Source organism: Austrofundulus limnaeus, unplaced genomic scaffold (genome assembly GCF_001266775.1).
Source record: "Austrofundulus limnaeus strain Quisiro unplaced genomic scaffold, Austrofundulus_limnaeus-1.0 Scaffold336, whole genome shotgun sequence".
In the NCBI taxonomy this organism is placed as follows: Eukaryota; Metazoa; Chordata; class Actinopteri; order Cyprinodontiformes; family Rivulidae; genus Austrofundulus; species Austrofundulus limnaeus.
In genome coordinates this window covers 436,804-456,552 of record NW_013952738.1, presented here as the reverse complement: position 1 = coordinate 456,552, position 19,749 = coordinate 436,804, and the positions used below count along the sequence as shown (strand labels likewise).

The 19,749-nt window shown below is 39.9% G+C and overlaps 2 protein-coding genes across 3 annotated transcripts in view; one reads left to right on the top strand and one right to left on the bottom strand.

The window, feature by feature from the left end:
- The window catches only part of ehmt1b (euchromatic histone-lysine N-methyltransferase 1b), a 29,568-nt gene extending 14,855 nt beyond the window's left edge, over positions 1–14,713 (bottom strand). Inside the window, exons 1-9 of one of the 2 annotated variants that reach the window (XM_014022590.1) lie at positions 14,645–14,713; positions 4,391–4,472; positions 3,805–4,316; positions 1,079–1,301; positions 866–1,005; positions 616–786; positions 455–526; positions 277–376; positions 69–167 (exon numbers count right to left, since the gene is read on the bottom strand). In XM_014022590.1, the coding sequence (XP_013878044.1) occupies positions 69–167; positions 277–376; positions 455–526; positions 616–786; positions 866–1,005; positions 1,079–1,301; positions 3,805–4,316; positions 4,391–4,472; positions 14,645–14,665 (1,420 nt within the window). In that variant the 5' untranslated portion in view covers positions 14,666–14,713. Of the gene's footprint in view, positions 1–68; positions 168–276; positions 377–454; positions 527–615; positions 787–865; positions 1,006–1,078; positions 1,302–3,804; positions 4,317–4,390; positions 4,473–8,688; positions 8,949–14,644 lie in introns of those variants that run through there. The other variant, XM_014022589.1, reaches the window with a different exon arrangement.
- A 3,123-nt stretch (positions 14,714–17,836) lies between these two features.
- ssna1 (Sjogren syndrome nuclear autoantigen 1) overlaps positions 17,837–19,749 on the top strand; it is a 2,549-nt gene continuing 636 nt past the window's right edge. Inside the window, exons 1-2 of the mRNA XM_014022577.1 lie at positions 17,837–18,071; positions 18,438–18,637. Coding sequence (XP_013878031.1) covers positions 18,020–18,071; positions 18,438–18,637 — 252 coding nt within the window. The 5' untranslated portion in view covers positions 17,837–18,019. The remainder of the gene's footprint in view (positions 18,072–18,437; positions 18,638–19,749) is intronic.

The window sequence follows — 19,749 nt, the reverse complement described above, 5'->3', positions numbered from 1 at the left end:
AACAACCTGGTTTCTGAAATCTTGCATTAAAAACTAATTTATTTAGTCTGTTTTTATTCTGAGCTCACCTTTACTGGGGCAAGTCTTGCTGAGACTGAGGGACTCGAACAGGAGGTTCTGTTTGTCTGAATGAGCCGAAGTCTGAGGCTGAACATCTGGATCTGGTTCTGATCAGAAACAACAACAAACAGTGAGGAGACGCTGTTTCACAGATCAAATATAGAAAGAATATAGATGGTGGAATATGAGAGGTTATATATATAAAAAAAATAGAACCTTTGTTGATCCTCCTTTTCCGTTTCCTGGAGGGGCGGAGCCACGCGCTGTCCGCTTTGGCCTTCTTCTTCAGCCTCTTCTTCAGAATGGACTCTGAGCTCTGAAGAYGGAGAAATTCAGATCTAACTGTTCTGGTTCCAGCTGACAGGTGGGATTTAACTCCCTGAGGGGGTCTCACCAAGTCCGACTCTGTGCCCTCCTCCTCACCCTCCTCTTCCTCGGACTCTTCAGACTCCTGCTCATCTTTCGCCTCCAGGAAAAAAGAGATGAACAGAGTCCCGTCGGCTTTGCTGACAAACACCTTGCTGTATTTTATCAGGAGAACTCGTCCCCTCCTACCTGCTTCATGGATCCAGGTGTTTCTTGGACCCCAGCAGCAGCAGGCGACTCTCCGGCTCGCTGCTGCCGCCGTCGTTCCTCCTCCTCAGACTCCACGTCCTCAGACTCCTCCTCCTCCTCCTCAGATCTGTTTCCCACCTTCTCCCCGTTGATGTTTGCCGCCTCTTTGACCTGGACGCCGACAAACACGAAAGTAAAAACTGATTCAAAGCAAATGAAAAGGCGGGACCGGAGCTGCGTGGACCCAGACCTGTGGGATCTTCTGTAGCTCCTTAAACATCTCCAGCATGGTCCTCTGCTTCAGCACTTTGGTCTTCTTCTTGGGGACCARGCTGTAGGTCCCCATCCTCCTCTTCTTCTTGCGAGATGAAAACCCGGCGGAGTACGGCCCTGCGGCGGGAGAACACTTCGTGTCTGAACCCGTTTGACTCGTTCCCGGTGAGGTCGGCGGTCTGAGTCTTACCTATGTGGATCTTGGCGGGAGCTGAAGGAGCTGAAGGAGCTGGAGAAGCTGCGGGTTTCGTCAGAGCTGCTAGCGAAGCTGTTTGTGCTGAAGTGGGCCGGACCCACGGACTCTGAGGTAGGTGGTTCTGAACGGAGGACGGCTGCAGGGAGTCCTGCACATCGGGCACGAGCTGAGACTCCAGTTTGGCACTCTTGGCCTGTCTTAGTTCTTTGTTCAGAAGCTGCGGGCGACAAGAACCCAGAAGCTTTTAGCTAGTATTCTGCTACTTTTAGCCAGCATTTTGCTACATTTAGTCTTTCTTTGGACTGAATAAAACAGCATGTCATGCTTTACACTTACAGTGTAAGTACACTCATCTACATGACTCTTATATTAAATATACGTTTTTCCTACTTTTAGCATTTAGCTACAATTTGCTACTTTTGGCTTTCAGCTAGTATATTGCTCTTTCTAACAGTTACCCACTGCTTCTGGATTTTTATAGCTTTTAGCTAGGCTAAACTAGGACCAGGCCTCTTTTGAAAAAGAGATCTGAGATCTCAACAGGACTTTCCYGGTTAAATAACGGTAAATAAATAAACTAGCTAAAAGCTTAACACTTAACTAGTGTTGTGACAATTAGCCTTCTGACACTTTTAGCTACTGTTAACATTTTCAGCTACCGTTACCTAGTGTCTTGACACTAAACTAGAGTTTTGATACTTGTAGCTAGCCTGACACTTTTAGCTAGCATTTTGACACTTTTAGCTCCGATTGTTAAAAATTCAGCTACCATTAACTAGCATTTTTGAACTTTTTGCTACCATTTTGACACATTTAGCTCCCATTTAAAATTTTTCAACTACCATTAACTAGCGTTTTGTAACTTTTTGCTAGTCTTTTCACACTTTTAACTAGCCTAAGGAAACATTTAGCTACAATTTTAACATTTTCAGCTACAATTAACTAGTGTTTTGACACTAAACTAGTATTTTGACACTTGTAGCTAGCCTATTGACACTTTCAACTAGCCTTATGACACTTTTGGTTGCCAGTTTCACATTTTCAGCTACCATTAACAAGCCTTTTAACAYGTTTGACATTTTTAGTTACTGTTTTAACATTTTCAGCTACCGTTAACTAGCATTTTGACACTAGAGTTTTGACAATTGTAGCTAGCCTACTGACACTTTCAGTTAGCTTTATGTCACTTTTAGCTACTGTTTCAACATTTTCAGCTACCATGAACTAGCATTTTGACACTTTTAGCTAGCATTTGGTTACTTTTAGGCAGCCTTTTGAAAATTTTAGCTAGTGTTTTACAGGTTCAGCAACTGTTTTGACACTTTTGGCTAGCATTTTCACACTTAACTAGCGTTGACACTTAATTAGCCTTTTTTGCACTTAACTAGCATTTTGACACTTTTAGCTAGCTTTTTCACACTTCACTAGTGTTGTGACAATTAGCCTTCTGACACTTTTAGCTACTGTTTTCACATTTTCAGCTACTGTTAAGTAGCATTTTGACACTTTTAGTTAGCATTTAATTACTTTTAGCCAGGCTTTTGAAAATTTTAGATAGTTTTTTTACAAGTTCAGCAACTGTTTTGACACTCATAGCTAGTCTTTTGACAATATGAACTTTTCACACATTTTCATTAGTGTTTTGACCCTTGTAGGTAGTCTGACACCACAAGTTTTTGACTCTTAGCTAGTCTTTTTGACAATTTTAGTAAGTCTTTTAACACCTTTGACACTTGCGAGATTTCTAGTTGTTGTTTTTTTGGTACCTTTAGCGAGTGTTTTTCTACTTTAGCTTTTAGGTATACACTCATTAGCATGAATGTTGTTTTAATTGTGTCTTTAATGATTTATTTTAAAACATTTCTTTTCAGGGGGAAATGATGACAGTATAAACTTGAATGATTTAAAAACAGGTTCATAAGTTTGAATTTATTGATCCTGAACCATTAATGTTAAAACACATCCAAACATCCCAACTAGCTYAGGCTAAATGTTGTTTTGTCTCCATTCTGGTAAAATCTGGCTACTTGTCCTCTTAGTCCACACTGAGGTCAAACTTTTTTGTGGACAGATAGATTCTGGTTGGCTTTGAGCCTTGATGGTTCCTGGTTTGTTCTTGAACTTCTGAATCAACTTCCTTTCATCTGACGGTGACAGATGAAAGGAAACGCTGTCAAACAAATCCGTCATACGACAGAAACTACGACACACAGTTGACGGAGATCACTAAGGAGACGTTTAAAGACCTTGGTTCTGTTCCAGTCTCCAGAGACATTATTTTCTATCCAAACCAAAGAACCCAGCAAGGAGAAACTCAGTACTTGTGAGGACCGTGATCCTGCTGAGACACCGACATGATGGTCTTAATTTCTGGTGGTCTCTCTCGTTTCGTATTCACAGATCAGTATTTTACTCTGAACCAAGCAAATAAAAAGTGTTGGGTTTCAACTTTTTCTTTAGTTTATTTATTTTTTAATGATATTTGGGAACAAACAGTGTAACAAGGTTCTAACTGCAACCTGAACGTATTTAGTTGTTTTTTAATGATGGGAACAGAGAAACTGAGGAACAATGAGCAGAAAGAAAACCTTCATTTCTCAGTCAGGGTGAGAAAACACTTTCCATGTAGGAACTGCTAAATACCGGAACTCCCTCCCTGCTTTATAAACAACACTTCTTAGATTAGGTGGGATTATACGAGGAATAAAAGACCACYCTACCTTCTGTGCCGGGCTGACCGCAGGTCTGGACATGGTCTTGCGGGCTCTGTGAACGGTGACGGGCACTGAGGTCAGGACAGGAGACAAAGCGGGGCCATTTTTAACGTCAGGCGTCCCCCGTCCCGACGCGGCCCCCGTTACGGGGGCAGTCCTTAAAGCACCTGAATCCTGCTGCGCGCCCCCCGCCGGCGCCGAGGCGGGGAGGGGTTTGGCCGTTTGCTCCCCCATCGGCGAGGCCAGAGGCGACCAGTTAGTCCTGTGGGGGGGCGCTCCTGGACCCGCAGCCTCCTGCTGCTGCAGCTGCTTGGTCAGGATTAATCCGTTGCTTCCGGTAACGGAAGCGCGGGGGGGCTCCGAGTCCAAAGTGCCGTTTTCGCTCGGCAGCGGGAGAGTCTTAACGTTGCCCGTCGGCGGGTTCTTGTGTGTCGCGCCGTCGCACTCGGTGCCGTTGAGCAACGCCTCCGCTGTGACCGGAGGGGCCAGCCTCGACCCCGCCGCCTCCTTGTCTCCATCTGGTCAACAAAAAACAAACAATTACAATAAAATAACAAACAAAAACCCTTTTTATGCTGATCTGAAGCCTTACCTGACTGCTCCTCTGCAGCGATTAGTGGGTTGAGCCCCTCTTTCTTGGGGGATCCAACGTTATCCACGGCTAGACCAGCGGGCTGATGAAAGACGAGACATTTAAAGCTTTAATTCATATTTGCCTTGTTTACTCAAATCATGGATTATATAAACACTTATTTTGTTTCTGGAGCTGAAGGGGTCTTCAAATTGGGATCTAATTGGACTGATCAGGCTTCTAAAAACACTCAAAATGCTCCTTCTGTCAGCTGAACCTGGACATGTTTGGTATCAATAAAAAGCTAAGATCAMCAAACACAGTTCAGATGTCAAGCAGTTGAATCAGAAAGTAAACAAACTGAACAAAATGACATCACTGCAAATCTGTAAATACATTCAAGCAAATCTGTAAAGAAAAGAAATTGAAAATTGTTTTTAAAGCAAGTCTAATAGATACCTAAATATGTTGTCAAATGTGTTGAAAGTTTTCTTTTACTTAATTTTGAGTGAATATGATCCAACTGAATTCAAATATAATTTCTCATTATTTTATATAATATATAATATATATGATGACAAATAAATGTTTGGATCCTTTTTCATAAGAACAAACATTCAATAAGTCTTTTAAGGCAGGTAAGAAAAAAACAACATTTGCAATAAAAACTTCAGATTTCTTAACATTTATTAATGGCACCATCATGGTCTGTCCTGTGCAGGATGACTAAATGTTAAATTATTTCTTTATTAAAACCTCTGTAACTTTGCTCCAGTTAATTTTAGCAGCATGAATCTTTGCACAGGTGATGTCCACAAGTAGGATTATGGTTTTCAAGAGTTTTTAGCCTGATTCATTATGGTTTTAAATGGGTTATATACTGTCTAATGCAAAGATTATTCAGAGAGTGAAAAAAAATGTAAAAATTAAGTTCCATCCCCAATATCTCTAATACCACAGCAGCTGTTTTAATATTGACACTTYTGAAGAAATCTCCCAAGTGTCGCTTTATTTTGATACCAAGATTATTTAAGTGCAGCTTATAAATGCTGAGATACACTCAGTTACATTTCGGCATGGTATTTTGAGCAAAAACTTTAAGAAAACCCTTTGGGGCTTGCTGAATACTCTGTAAAAACCACTTGTTTGTGATTTTTAACTGTTAAGTCATCAGAAAGAYGAGAAAATGGAGCCTCTTGACCTTTTGTTGTTTTTATAAAAAGCACATCTGACGGTCTAACACCTGCTGAGCACTCGGTCAAACAACGACCCTGAAGGAGAGCTGGAAGACAACGTGAAGGGAAGCGGTTGTAAACAGATCRCTCAGACCTGGAGCAACATCAGAACCGGAGTCTTCTCCACCCCGTGTGGCAGAGAGGAGGCCGGGGGGCGGAGGGCAGGGGGCTGGTCACATCCCGAGTTCAGCACAAAGCAGGTGATTTCCAATTGAGCAGCCCAAAGGAGACAGAGCCAACTGAAAGCCGGCCGAGCCCCAAGGTCTGCAACCGAGCCCGTCAATGAATCATCCTTCCACCATGTGCTGTTGGACACATCAGCACCCTGTCTGCAAGGACAAATCCTGAGACTGTCCCAAAGACCATCCAGTCTGAGTGGTCCCACAAGAAGACCTGTGAGCCTGAAGGGGAGGAGGAACCTTTCAGCTTTTTTTTTTTTTATCGACAGCAAAGCCAGTTGAACAGAAAGCACCAGCCTCTTCCCTCCCCCTAGTGGTGAACAGTGGAAGTGACGCTGACAGAAAGCAGAGASGAGGGGGGGAAGGGAGGCAGAAAGCTGCCTGCAGATCTCTGCCGCCATTTCGCAACCAGACTGTTTACTGACAGCACGGCCATTGCAGCGGTTTTCCACTAGATGGGGATTGAAAAGGTCTGGAGGACGGTGGATTGGTGGGGGGGGCGGGCTTTTGAGAACAAAGCTCTGAGCATGGAGCCAAAGCTATAAGACCCAAAAACAGCAGCCTTAAATGGCTCATTAAGCAGAAAAAAGATGTTAGACTGGGATGAGGCTGCAGCCGGGGCTTCGGGTTTCCTTCTCCAGAAACACCAGGCAGTTGTGGTGACCGCGCTCCTGATATTCCTGGTTCAATCACTCACTGTGTGGACTGGACCTGGTATGTGGAGGCCTGGGTGTTCACGTTAATGTGGCCTATCTTTAGATCTGTTCCAGGAGAACTGAAAACAAACCAGAGCTACCAAAAACACAAGGCAGAAAAGCGTTACACAATCAGATTTCACACCGTCGGGCACAGGAGCAACGGACAAATGAGATTTATCCTCCTGCCCWCTGTAGGTTTAAGACGATTCGACGTCTGATTGGTCTTACAGATCAAACAAACTCAGCTCCTCACACAACCTCATCACAGACCATTGATCTGACAAAACAGCAAAGGGTTTCTGTTTCCTGAAAGAAGCAAATAAATAAATCTGCAGCCACGCCATGCTTTGTTCCTTCAACCAAATTACGAGAGACAGAAAATATAAAGAGTTCACAAATAAATCCTCCATCTCAAAGTCAAAGGTTGTGACTAATCTGTGAAAGCTCCATTTGTGTTTGTTTTGTCCAACTTCTGATGCAAATGAAAGGAACAAACCACCAAACAACAAACAAACAATCCTGTGTGATCTGTTGGAGCTCAGATTACATGTTGGGATCAATTTTAGCTACTACCACCCCAAATCTTAGCTGAACGTTTGTAAAACMGACTGAATTACGGCCTGTTGACATTAGTTCAGCCTGATTAGCTGTAGTCATTAGGTTGGACTCTGTCTGTTAGTTATAGATGAATATTTACTGATTATTTTTTGAGTTTTCATTCAAGCTATTGAGATCTTTGTTTTTCCTTCTGTACGTTTTTCGGTACGCATCTTGTTCCGCAATTTTTGTGTTACTTTAACTGTTTGTACATGAAAACGTTCAGTCCCTATAGGACAATCAAGATATCACTTTTCATCCTTCTGTTATTTGTATATTTTGTGATATTTAGCTATTTCTGCCATTTTTTGCTTACTGAAAGAAATGGCGCTGCCTTCAACGTCCTTAAAACTCTTCAAAAATGTTCATAAATCTTTACAGTACTTTTTAACTTTTGTTCTTGTTCGGATTATTATTATTATTATTATTTTACTTCTTTGCACTAATTTCAGCTTTCTTTGGCTTCTATTTTGCTGATTTGGCCTTTTTTCTGCTTTTTTAGCTATCATTCTGACATTTTCTGCTATTCCTCTGCTAACTTCTGCTTCTTTCAGCTGCTTCTTGCTAATTTCAGCCGTTTTCCAGTGTTTTTAGCTACTTTTCTAAGCTCAATTGAGTTTTTTTCCAACAAAATTTACCTTTTTGTGATCATTTCAGCTTCTTACTTCAGCAAACACCAACTTTTTTTTAGCCTTGTTTAGCATTTTCAGCTAGTTTTACTATTACTTACTACTCGTGCTCGATTCAGTTTTTTCACCTTCAGACAAATCAATTTCAAAGATATTGAGCTAACTTTTGGTGGAGTTGTAGCTAAGAGCGATACTTACAACATGCTGAAAGCTAATTAGCATGTGAAGTTGTCTCACAAAGCTAACACAAGCTTAAAATTTTTAAACTACGTTTTGCTAACATTTGGTATTTTCTGCTAATTGTAGCTACATTTTTGATTGGCTTTTTCATCACAAAATTTCTGATTTTTCTACTTTTGTTGTTGTTGTTGTTCAGCAAGTCAGCTGTTTAACTGGAATTAACAGTTTTGCTATTAAACCATTTCAGCTCCTTCAGCAGTTTTCAGCAAAAATCTGTAAGCATTTACTGCATTTTTCCAGGAAATGCTACTTCTCTAGTTAAAATCCATGGTTGGTTCGTGACATATTTTGCAGACAAACAGGTAAACAAACAAACCAGCTGGTAAAACATTCCTTCTTATTCCTGCATTAAATCTTGATCACACAGAAGACAACCTTCAGATAAAAAGCAGCAGAAGACAGGACAGAAGAAAGAGCACAAACAGGCTGAAGTCTCCAGATCTTCAGATCTCACTCATCTTCCCGACGTGCTGTAAATACGTCTGTTTCTGTCTTTTCTCGATAAGTTCAGGCAGCGCGCCGCGCTCTCATCATCACATCCCTTTTGATACGTTTAACCAGGAAATCACAGAATTAAGACCACTGCTTGAAAAGCGAGTGAGTTCTGTGAGAAGTGGCTGCTGTGACCTGAACAGAGCACCTGAAAGAGGAGAGCACAACGCAAAGACCACAAACCAATTACAGCCAACCAGGAGTGAAGACTGAGGAGCTAACGTGCGTCTCCTCCAGGAAGCATCATACCTGCTTTCTTCTCACGGCCTCCATTSAGACGAAGGCGTCAGAGCGAGGGAGCGTGAGGGAGGAAGAGTGCGTGGGTTTGAGAGGAAGAGGGATGGGGGGGGATCCAGAATGTGCCGAACCGACTGCTCCTCTTTTCCTTTTCTTTCCCCCGCATGCACCTCGCCGGTCATGTGACCTGTTGGCTCCCTCTGTCGGCTCTCCCCTCCAGAAGGGTCTCCACAGAGCATGCTCAGTCTAGCACCACTCCATTTCTCTCAACTGGTGGTTCTCGCTGCCTCTGGTGGGGTCCATCCAAACCTGGCCACCAGCTAGGGTTGGGCAATATTGGCAAAAAAAATAATCGCAATTAATTGTGGTATTTAGTCGAGAACGATTAATTTGACGATTAATCTCCTGGAGTCCCTGCACACCCTTATGTCCTGGTCACATGACCAATTTAGTGGGAAAGATTTGCTCTTCATAAAAATCTTTTTCAAACTGTGACAAAATCAGAGACTTCAGGCTATACTTCAAATTTAAAATTGTGTCGATAGATAAATTACAGAACTTTTGTTTAAATGTTCGTCACATTTGAAGCGGAGAGGAGCACCGAGCAGACTGACTGGGGATTTCCCCAGTCAGTCTGCCTGGTGGCATTAATCATATTAATCTTCAAGTGCCAAAAAATAATCGATTAATGTTTTTCTGACGATTAATTGCAAATGATACGATTATGCCCAACCCTACCACCAGCTGAAGGCTAATGCTAAAAGCACAACATGATGTTTGGTACAGGTGTTTCTCTCACTCAGGAGCACCTGTAACTTTCAGAATAATGCTGAGTCACCATTCTGTTGTCTTCCTGTTTACCCTCCTGGGACCAAACTGAACACTTCCTGTTTTTAAAACTATTTATATTTCTGAACGTTCGGCTCCATCGAGAACGAATCTGCAACTTCAAGTTTTTGCTATAATTTTACTTTATTTAATAAATTTTACTTATTAATTCTAATCTACTTCAGCAGATGTGTTTCAGTTTTAACTTCTTTAGCTGCTTTTTAGCAAGTCTAGCAAAGTTTAGTTCTTAGTTTTGTTAGATTTAGCTTTTTACCTATGGTTTGGTTAAACTTAGTTTTAAGGGACTGTTTTGCTTGTTTCAACTTTTAGCTACTAATTAGCTCATTTGATCAACCATTTTGCCGATTTTTAGTTTTCAGCAATGATTTTGTAYGTTTTGCCTTCAGCTACAGTTTTGCTACAGTTATGAGCTTTGTCTGTTTTGTTAAATTTAGCTTTTAGCTATGGTTTAGCTGATTTTAGATTTAAGCTACTGTTTTATAATGTTAGCCTTTAGCAATGATTTAAACTATTTGAGCTTTTAGCTTTGTTTTGTTAATTTGAGCTTTTAGCTATGACTTAGTTCATTTCAACATTGATCTTTAATTTTTTTTCTTTCAGATATTTTGTTATTTGATCCTTCAGCGATAGTTTTGCTAATGTAAGAGCTATTTATTTAGGTTTTAGCTATGGTTTTACACATTTTATCTTTGAGCTATTGTTTTCAGAATATTAGCCTGTAGCATTTTTAGCTCATTTTGGCTTTYAGCTTCAGGTTGCCAATCTWAGCTTTAAGCTAAGATTTAGCTMATTTCAGCTAATTTTTAGCTGTAACATTACTAACTTTGGGTCTGGTCTACTGTTTTGTTAATTTTAGCTTTCAGTTATGATTTAGCTCATTTTAATTACGATCAACTGTTTTGTTAACTTTTAGCTTTCCTATGATTTATTTATTTGTGCTGTTTTGCTAATGTGAGCTTTTAKTTACTGCTGTTAAAATTTTTGCTATGGCTTTGCTGATTTCAGCTATGAGCTAYAGTTTTGAAAATTTTAGCCTTTAAAAACGATTTAGATAATTTTGGCTTTCAGATAGTTTTTGCTAATTTTTCCTTTTAGCTGTAGTTTGAATTATTTAAGCTAGCAGTAATTTTGCTAGCTTCGGTTCTGAGCTGTTTTGCTAATTTAGCTTTCAGCTATGATTTTGTTGTTTTTTTACTTTCAGCAACTAGAAATGACACCAAAATATGTTTAAAGGTTGTTTTTTTTTCAAAAACCAGAACTTACTGACATTTTTGTTTCTGTTCAACACTTTAAATTCCTGAAWCAAATATTTACAACTGAATGCTAACGCTAACAAACGTCAGGTCCTGCYGCTCAACATGGACTTTTAACTTATAAAACAAGTTTTTATTTTTCTCCCTGTGGGGTTTATGTTAGAAATGTAAGAACACAGACCCAGAAGTGTCTTTTGCTTCTCCTGTTTCACACTTTAACAATAAAACTCACCTGTAAGATTAGATTTTATCACTTTGAGCAACATGGCAGGTGAATGAGACAAGGGCAGACTAAATGTGGCTGTGTGCATGGTGACACGTTGGTATGCAAATATCAAGATATGAAGGCCAGACGTTTTACTTCAATGGCTGCAGGAAGTAGCTCGACCACCCCAACCTGCTGCTGTCATCATCATGGAGAACATGAAGACGAATAAAATACTATAAGACCAGAGTCTCAGTTGGCTCAGCTGGGACTGGTGGAACTGAACTCCTGAGGGAGTCTCCAAAACCTCACAGGTCTTTCATAAAACAGTTCGTCTTCATGTTGCCTCTGTTCAAAAACCACCAGTGGAGCCACATCCTGCACAGACATGAGTTTTCAGAAATGAAGAATTGACAAGAAGGAACCCTGATGCTGTTTACTGCAAAATACTTCAACATTCCCTGTCATTGGATACGGTCACATCGGACCACCACATTTATCTTTACACTGAAATAAACGGCTCCTGGAAACATCAAAACGGGAACATCCAAATTATCTCCTCAAAAAAGCAGGTCTCATTTGTCTCTAGCGCCACCTTCTGAACGGGAGTTTGATCAACATGAATGCTTTCCCTCTAATGACAATATATTAGGAGCTAATATGATCAACCAACTAACCACAAGAGCACCTGGAGAACTGGAAAGAAATTTCAAAATAAAAAGCTCATCAGCCTGCAGACAGAAACTTCATTTCATATTCAAGATTTTACCGATACACAAAATGACCAAAACCAAGGCAGGAAAAACTTTTACAATTTATATAGTGGCTACGAACTAGCATTAGCAAAATAGCATTTCGCTACTATACGTCTCCACTAATACCCCCACCCACCAAAACCCTGCGAAGACACTGCAGGTTTCCTGGGGAAACTGAAGTTTGTTCTCTCAGAGATGTGAAAATTAGTTTCTTTTTTAAGTAATTATTGGATGTGCATCTACACTTTACTGTACGAATGCTAAAACTTCATTTTTAGCTACCATTCTACTGCTTTTAGCTACAGTTGTATATCTTTTAGCTAGTCTTTTGCTAGTGTTAGCTCTTAGCAACAATTTTGCTACTTTTAGCAAAGTTATTCTACTATTACCTTTTAGCTAGACGATTTTCTACTTTGTTTTTAGCTTCTATTTTGCTACCTTTAGCTTCTAGCCAGTCTTTTGTTAGTTTTATCTTTGAGCTATCATTCCGCTACTTTTGGCTAACCTGTTACTTTTAACTTTTACCTATTGTTGTTACTTTAAGCTATAATTTTTTTGTTTTTAGATAACATTTTGCTCCTTTTATCTTTCGACTGGTGTTTTGCTCCTTTTGGCTTTTGGCTGATTAGCTATTTTTTAGCTTTGAACTAGTGTTCTGCTCATTTTAGCTGGTGATGTGACTCTTAGCTAGCGTTCTTTTATTAGCTATAAGCTTGTGTACTTTTTACTAGCTGTAATTTGGTGCTGTGTTCCTTTAAGCTACTGTGTGTGCGCTTCTTCAAGCTAGCATTGTTCTTTTGTTAGCTATAAGCTAGTGTTTTTCTGTTAGCTACAAGCTGGTGTTGTGCTTCTTTCAGCTAGTGTTGTTCTGTTAGCTATAAGCTAGTGTTGTGCTTCCTTCAGCTAGTGTTTCCTTGCTGTAAGCTAGTGTTGTGCCTTTTTAGCATTTAGCTAGTGTTCTTGTGTGCTTCTTTAATCTATTGTTATTGTGTTAGTGTTGTTCTGTTAGCTATAAGCTAATGTTCAATTAGCTATAAGCTAGTGTTGTTCAATTAGCTATAAGCTAGTGTTGTGCTTCCTTCMGCTAGTGTTTCCTTGCTGTAAGCTAGTGTTGTACCTTTTTAGCATTTAGCTAGTGTTCTTGTGTGCTTCTTTAATCTATTGTTATTGTGTTAGTGTTGTTCTGTTAGCTATAAGCTAATGTTCAATTAGCTATAAGCTAGTGTTGTTCAATTAGCTATAAGCTAGTGTTGTGCTTCCTTCCGCTAGTGTTTCCTTGCTGTAAGCTAGTGTTGTACCTTTTTAGCATTTAGCTAGTGTTCTTGTGTGCTTCTTTAATCTATATTTGTGTTAGTGTTGTTCTGTTAGCTATAAGYTAATGTTGTTCAATTAGCTACGAGCTAGTGTTCTGGTGTTGTTTTTTTTAGCTGTAAGCTAGTGTTGTTCAATTAGCTAAAGCTAGTGTTGTATTTATTTTGGCATTTAGCTAGTGTTCTTGTGTGCTTCTTTTAGCTAGTGTTGTTTTTTAGTTGTAAGCTAGTATTGTGCCTTCATAATAGTTAGAATGTCCTTATTTTTCAAAATAAAACAATAGATTAAAACTGACAGTAAAGGCAGACTTTAGCCTTTTAATTTAATGTCTTTTTTGACATGTTTAGTTTACTGTACAAAAAAACACTTTGAACTGGAATAGAAAAACTTATTTTATACTCTGTAAATGTCCCTCTCTTGTAGTAAAGTTGTAGCTGCTCAAATGTATATTTAACATTAAAGCCACRTGGAAAAATAATCTGTGTTTGTGTTTATTACAGTATTATTCAGGTAAAGTAACCATGCAAAACCAAACAGCACAAGTTATAAAGTACAAAAGGCTCCAAAAACCTCTGAGGTTCTCACTTCTACCTGCAACTAAACTGAGCAAACATCAGGATGCTGTTTGAGCGACCTCTGCTGAAACCTACAGTGTTGATTTTATGTATTTATATTTTAAAAATAAAATAAAAACAAACCCTCAAAGTATCTGCAGATTTATAAGTTCTTATCCGGAGTGGTCAGCTCTGTTATATTTTGTAGTAAATCCTTATATTTTTAAAGGTAAATAATAGGGATCTGACACAGTTTGCATTAAAACTGCCTACACGGGTTTGACAAAATGACAATAATTACATTTTGCTGACAAAGACCGGTTTGTGCATGAGCTGCAGCTACTGAGTTATTCTCCACTTTACAGCACTAAAAACAGCCGGTTTCAGAGCTGGCGCCTTCATTAGTCGGTTAGCATCAGACTTCAGGTCTCAGTGACGATAACAGCCCAACAATCATCCAGTCCTGTCGTTGCACATATATTTAACACTAGTTTGTGTTGTCTGAATCGAATAAGCTGAAAGAAAATCACTCTGCGGGGTGTATTTTACAAAGAGTGCACAGTTTGCTAACTAGCATCGCTGCTAACTAGCCGAGCAGCGCTCACGCTCAGCCTCCAGTGAGCCGGTAACAGCCGAGAAAGCTCAAAACTGTAAACATTAACGTGTCAAAAATCTGAGTTTTGTTATCTGCGATTGATTTTTGAAGTGCTTAAAGCTGGACACACAGCTAGGAGGGTGACAAGCCGCTGGACCATGTATGACCGAGCTCCACGGAGCCGTCCAAAACGCGCCAGCAGCGATCATTCAGGTTCCGGGGCGCAGCATCTTCCTGCACATTCAGTTGTCCTCAGGTCCAGCACAAAAGCGCAAGACTCCGAGCAGGCAGCGGGCACTTTACGGCTGAAATACACCTCGACACCGAGAATTTAGCCCCGTTACACGTGAACGCACCGGGCGCGGGGGCAACTCAGACGCCCCGACGCGCGGAAAAGAGTGCGAGAGGGGAGAGAAGCTCGGCGTTGATGAAGCTCACATACTCACCTCGGTTTCTACCGAAGCCATGGTGCCTGGACGTAAGCTCCGCCCACTYCTCCCACTGACGTCACATTTATTGATCCGCAATCAGTAACACCACACCTTAGATCAGGAGCAGCAAAGATAAGGTGTTTCTGTAAATAAATAAACGAAAATGTCAATATTAATGATAAACATGGTTGTGATGACAAACTGTAATAAAACTTATAGCTATGATGGATAAAGTCCACATAAAAAATACTTTTTTCCAAATTGTAAAGTATTTTTGTTTGTTGTTTTCTTGCATGTTTACGCTTTAAACCTGAAAACTAACTAGCAAATGTACCCTATCCTGGTCAGCTTTCTTTCTTTCTTTCTTTCTTTCTTTCTTTCTTTCTTTCTTTCTTTCTTTCTTTCTTTCTTTCACAAAATAAACTACTAAGAAATCAAACATATCTATAAGCATAACTTGTATTTTCAAAAATGCATGAGAATGTGTTAAATTTTTAAGTTAAGATGTAAAACCCATCCAGTGAGTTATGGGTCGCCCTGGGGTCTCTTCCAAATAGGACGTACCTGAAAAACAAGGACGCCTCCTAATCAGAAGTTCAAACCACCTCGACTAACTCCTTTCCACGCAGAGGAGCAGTAGCTCTACTCCGGGCTAGCTATAAGGATGCTCCGTTTTAGCTTTGTATCCATGAACTTGTACTTTTGGTGACATGACCGTCAAAATTACAAGAAATAAAAATGTGAAAACTTTCTTTTTGTGTGACAAGTTTAGTAATTCAGGGCCAGCTCTGGATAATTTAGTATAGGCAACATTTCAGGTGGTGCAGTTTTCTAAATCTGTCAATTTACAAACATTCACATAGTTTCGTCTTTGAAACCATTTTTTATCTTTAGAAACCAGGTTGTCTACTTAAAATAATCAACAATATAATTAATTTGAAACAGAATACCAGACGTTTACCTCATCTGTTCACATTAATGAGCAGCTGTGGACTGGAGCAGTTCTAGGGGGGGTCCAATACATTGATTTGATTTGATTTGATTTGGTTTATTTATTTAACAGGAAAAGATTATTAAAAATCAAGCCTGACTCAGCATAATTGCTGTTTTACAGCAGGTTCCTGTTCTGCAGCACATAAAACACTCAGAAATACAGCATCACAATCACATCATTATACACCATAGACACAAAGACAAACAAGCATACCAAATTTCAAAAAGGCTGCATTTGGAAAACAGGACGTCTAAATATGAGCACAACAAAAAGTGTCCAGCAGATGGCAGACAAGATTCTTCTTAAAGGGCTGGAGTTTTGAAATGGACTTTATGTTTTGAGGAATGTCATTCCATGCTTTAGTATAAACATAGAAGAAAGACCTCTGGCCGTAACAGTTTTTAAAAGTTGGTAATATCAGTTGTCCTTTTGTAACAGATCTAGTTGAATGACCACTTCCAGAATTTGATTTGGGCAGCAATGCACAGAGAGTTCCATAATTGGCACCTTGGAAGATCTGAAAATATAAATTAATACCACTATACAAAACATAATTCTGAAAAGTCAAGGCATCAGACAATGAAAGAACTGTACAGTGATGAGTCCAACCAGGAAGTTTTTTATGAATTTTGTAGGCCCTGTTGTAGAGCCTAACTATGGGTTCTAAGATTTCATTTGTTGTAAGAGACCAAACAGGTAAACAGTACGACATGGTTGAGAGTATAATGGCATGAAGATAGAHATTTGAAACAGAAGATGTCAGATTGGATCTAATTTTTGAATAAACGTATAATTTCTGTTTCAACTTAGTGGTTAAGACTTGTACATGATCACGATAAGTCCCTGAAAATAAGGTTCTACTCATAATTTTGCATTTTCCATCCATCTGAAGAGCATTTTCCTAAATTTTTGGGATTAATAAAACAATATTAAATTCATATTTTGTGAAGGTAGAGTACTGAAAATCAGACTTTAATCAGAACATTATCTGAGATCATAACTGAAACTTATCCTTATTTTGTTTGTTTTCCATTTATGTTTACCATCTGCACCTCAGGCAGTAACAAACCAGAACAAGTTACTTTCATAAACTTGAGTAACCAGTGATTATTCTAGCCTAAATCAACTATACTCTAAAGTTGTCAGAAAAAAAATTGTCCCACATTAGTGGCGCCCCCTAGATGGATGGTGCCCTTAGCATTTGCCTAAACTGCCTATGCTATGGCCAGCCTTGCAGTAAGAACTCTACTGTAGTTAAGTAAAGTTATTTCTACTATTAGCAAAGTCTAGCTCTTCTGGGTCACAGGCAAAGGTTTATAGTAACTAAGTACATTTACTTATTTACTACTTAAGTAAGTTTTCTTGAGGATTTGTAATTTTACCAATTATGTTTTTAAACACCTACTTTTATTTTTATTTTGTCACATTTTAAAGCTAAAAATGACAGTCATTTCTGCAGTTTTTGGGGAGGTCACCTCCTAATAAATCAACTCTGTTACATACAGAAGGGAAACATCACCAAAGTGAAACATAAATCTGTGGATCTGTGTTTGATTACTCTGCCTGGCTTTCTCAAGGACCAGGATGTGACACAAAAATCTGAATTATGGAACTGAAAATGAAAGTAGTCAAACTGAATAAAAAAATACAGTTTCAAAGCAAATTAATTCAAATTCAAAACTTTAAATTCAGTTTCAATTTAGTGAAATTAATTTTCAAACCAGTGCATTCAATTTCAATTCATGCACATTCAGATTCAATGAACAATTCAAATTCAATTCCTGCTGGCACAAGATTTATTCCATACAAGTACTTTTACTTTTAATACTTTAAGTATTTTTAAAAGCAATTACTTACTTAATTTATCTCAATAAAAAATGTTAAGGTGTTTCACTTTTACTAGAGTGAGTACTTTCTCCAGCATTGCCAAAAAGTGACCCAAATTCCAACACAATGCTGCTCAGCTGTGCGTAACTGGAAATTAATGAATTCATACCATTAAAAAACATTTGTTGTCTACTTTTAGTTGAAACTTAGCTTCCTGCTGTAATGTGTATAGTTCTGCCACGGTGACAATGTTAAACTGGGTTTCCTTTCTTTAGATACACCCTGTAGTTTTGCCTTTCTCTCACTGCTCGGGTTGAGTGGAACATGTCGCCGGCAGGTGGCGGTAAGGAAGCGGCTACATTTTTAAAAGCGAAGAAGAAGAAGTTACCGGGGAAACCCGCCGTCCGCGGCTTTAAAACCGGTCAGTGCGGACTTCCGAGGCGGGATTGTTTTTATTTTTATTTAGCGGCTTCTCTGTGGTTCTTCCGCTTAAAGGAGACCCGACAGAAACCGGACCTGGATCTCATTTAGTCCTGGCTGAACTGGGTTCGGTCCAGTCGAACTTTAACATGACTCAGCAAGGCGCGGCTCTTCAGACCTACAACAACGAACTGGTCAAGTGTGAGTCAGTGGTTTTTATAAAATATCACCTGTTTTCACTACTAATTTACAGTGTATTAATTAAACCTGACTTTAGATCTGTTTAAATGTGGAAGTTAACTTTATTCTTATAGTTTAACCTTCAGCTTTCTGCAGGATAATCTGATTAGTCCTCACAGATTAAGATATCACATAAAATCACTACCTCTCTGTACTCCACATCTGAGACAAACCTCTTAGTTTTTTACATTTAGATTGATCAAACTTGACTCCTCTCAGATATTAGGAAATAATCATGTTTGTTGGATTTAATCCCAGCTGGTGGTTTAATCTGTGCAGTCCTGTCTGTTCCAGCTCACCTGCTGTAACTCTCTCTGTGGTTCTCAGGTATCGAGGAGCTGTGCTCGAAGCGAGAGGAGCTGAGCCGACAGATCAGGCAGGAGGAGGATGAGAAGGAGCGCCTGCAGCACGACGTCCGGGTCCTGTCCGAGAAGCTGAGCCGGGTCGACGAGAGCCTGGCCCGGAGGCTGGCCGCCCGCACGGCCCTGGACCGGACCATCGCCGAGACCGAGGCCGCGTACGCCAAGGTGAGTCCTGGCCTGGACAGGTGAGTCCTGGCCTGGACAGGTGAGTCCTGGCCTGGACAGGTGAGTCCTGGCCTGGACAGGTGAGTCCTGTCCTGGACAGGTGAGTCCTGTCCGTACCTGGACCGATCTCCTCAGCTCCTGTTATCCTCAGACCTGTAGTTTCTTTAAAGGCACATCTTTGTTCTCCCTGAAGCGTCGATTCAATAAGAAGTGTGAATATCTTACCTGTTGTAGGAAGCTCTGTGGTTGGCCTCAGTAGCTTTGTGTTTTTTTAAATTTATTTATTTTTTGTGTGTGTAAATCACTTTTGTTTGAACTTATTTAGGGGACAAACGTGGCAGATATTATAAGATTTATTCTTCTGCTGCTGCCTTTCATTTCATTACATTTTTGATTGTTTTTTTTATGTATATAGTTGTTTTTTAATGAATAAATTTCCAACTAAAAGTTTGGAGAAATCTTGATTTCTGAGCAGACTGACGAGCTCATGGCTAGTCGCTCACCCAGGCTTTGTTTGGTTTAGGACTCACTTCCTGTTTCGTATTTCAGCTAAAATAACCATTAAACCTAAATAATCATGCTCTTTTAACCGATTAAATCCTGACTKAATAACCCGCAGGGTGGCTCCTGACTCGACAACATTCTTGATTTTCCCATCATGCACCTCTCGCCCTCCTTGTTGTTGCTGAACTCCCTTCACTTTTTAAATGAATGAAAACAAAAACTCCCCCGACTCGGTCTCCTCCTGTTGGATCAGGTTTTAGATTTTCTTGTTGATGGACCCTGCACGTCGGGGGAAAATGTTTGTACTTTCACCATTAAAGGTGAACCTGTGGTGAGCGTTCAGTCCTACAAGTAGTTTTCACTGACGACAAGCTGACATTTAGTGAAAATTTAGATACTTTGCGTTGACTGTTTATGGTTGAGTGTGGGCGTGTCGAGGGTAGAACCTGAGGGGGGACCTCGTGCGCAAACTCTGACGTGCGGCTGTGATTTATAAAGGAAAGATGTGCAGAAACGTGCGTACGCACGGTTTTATAATTCTGAATTTTTTTTGGCGTACACTAGGGGTGTAAGAAAATATCGATACACTGAAATATCGCGATATTTCA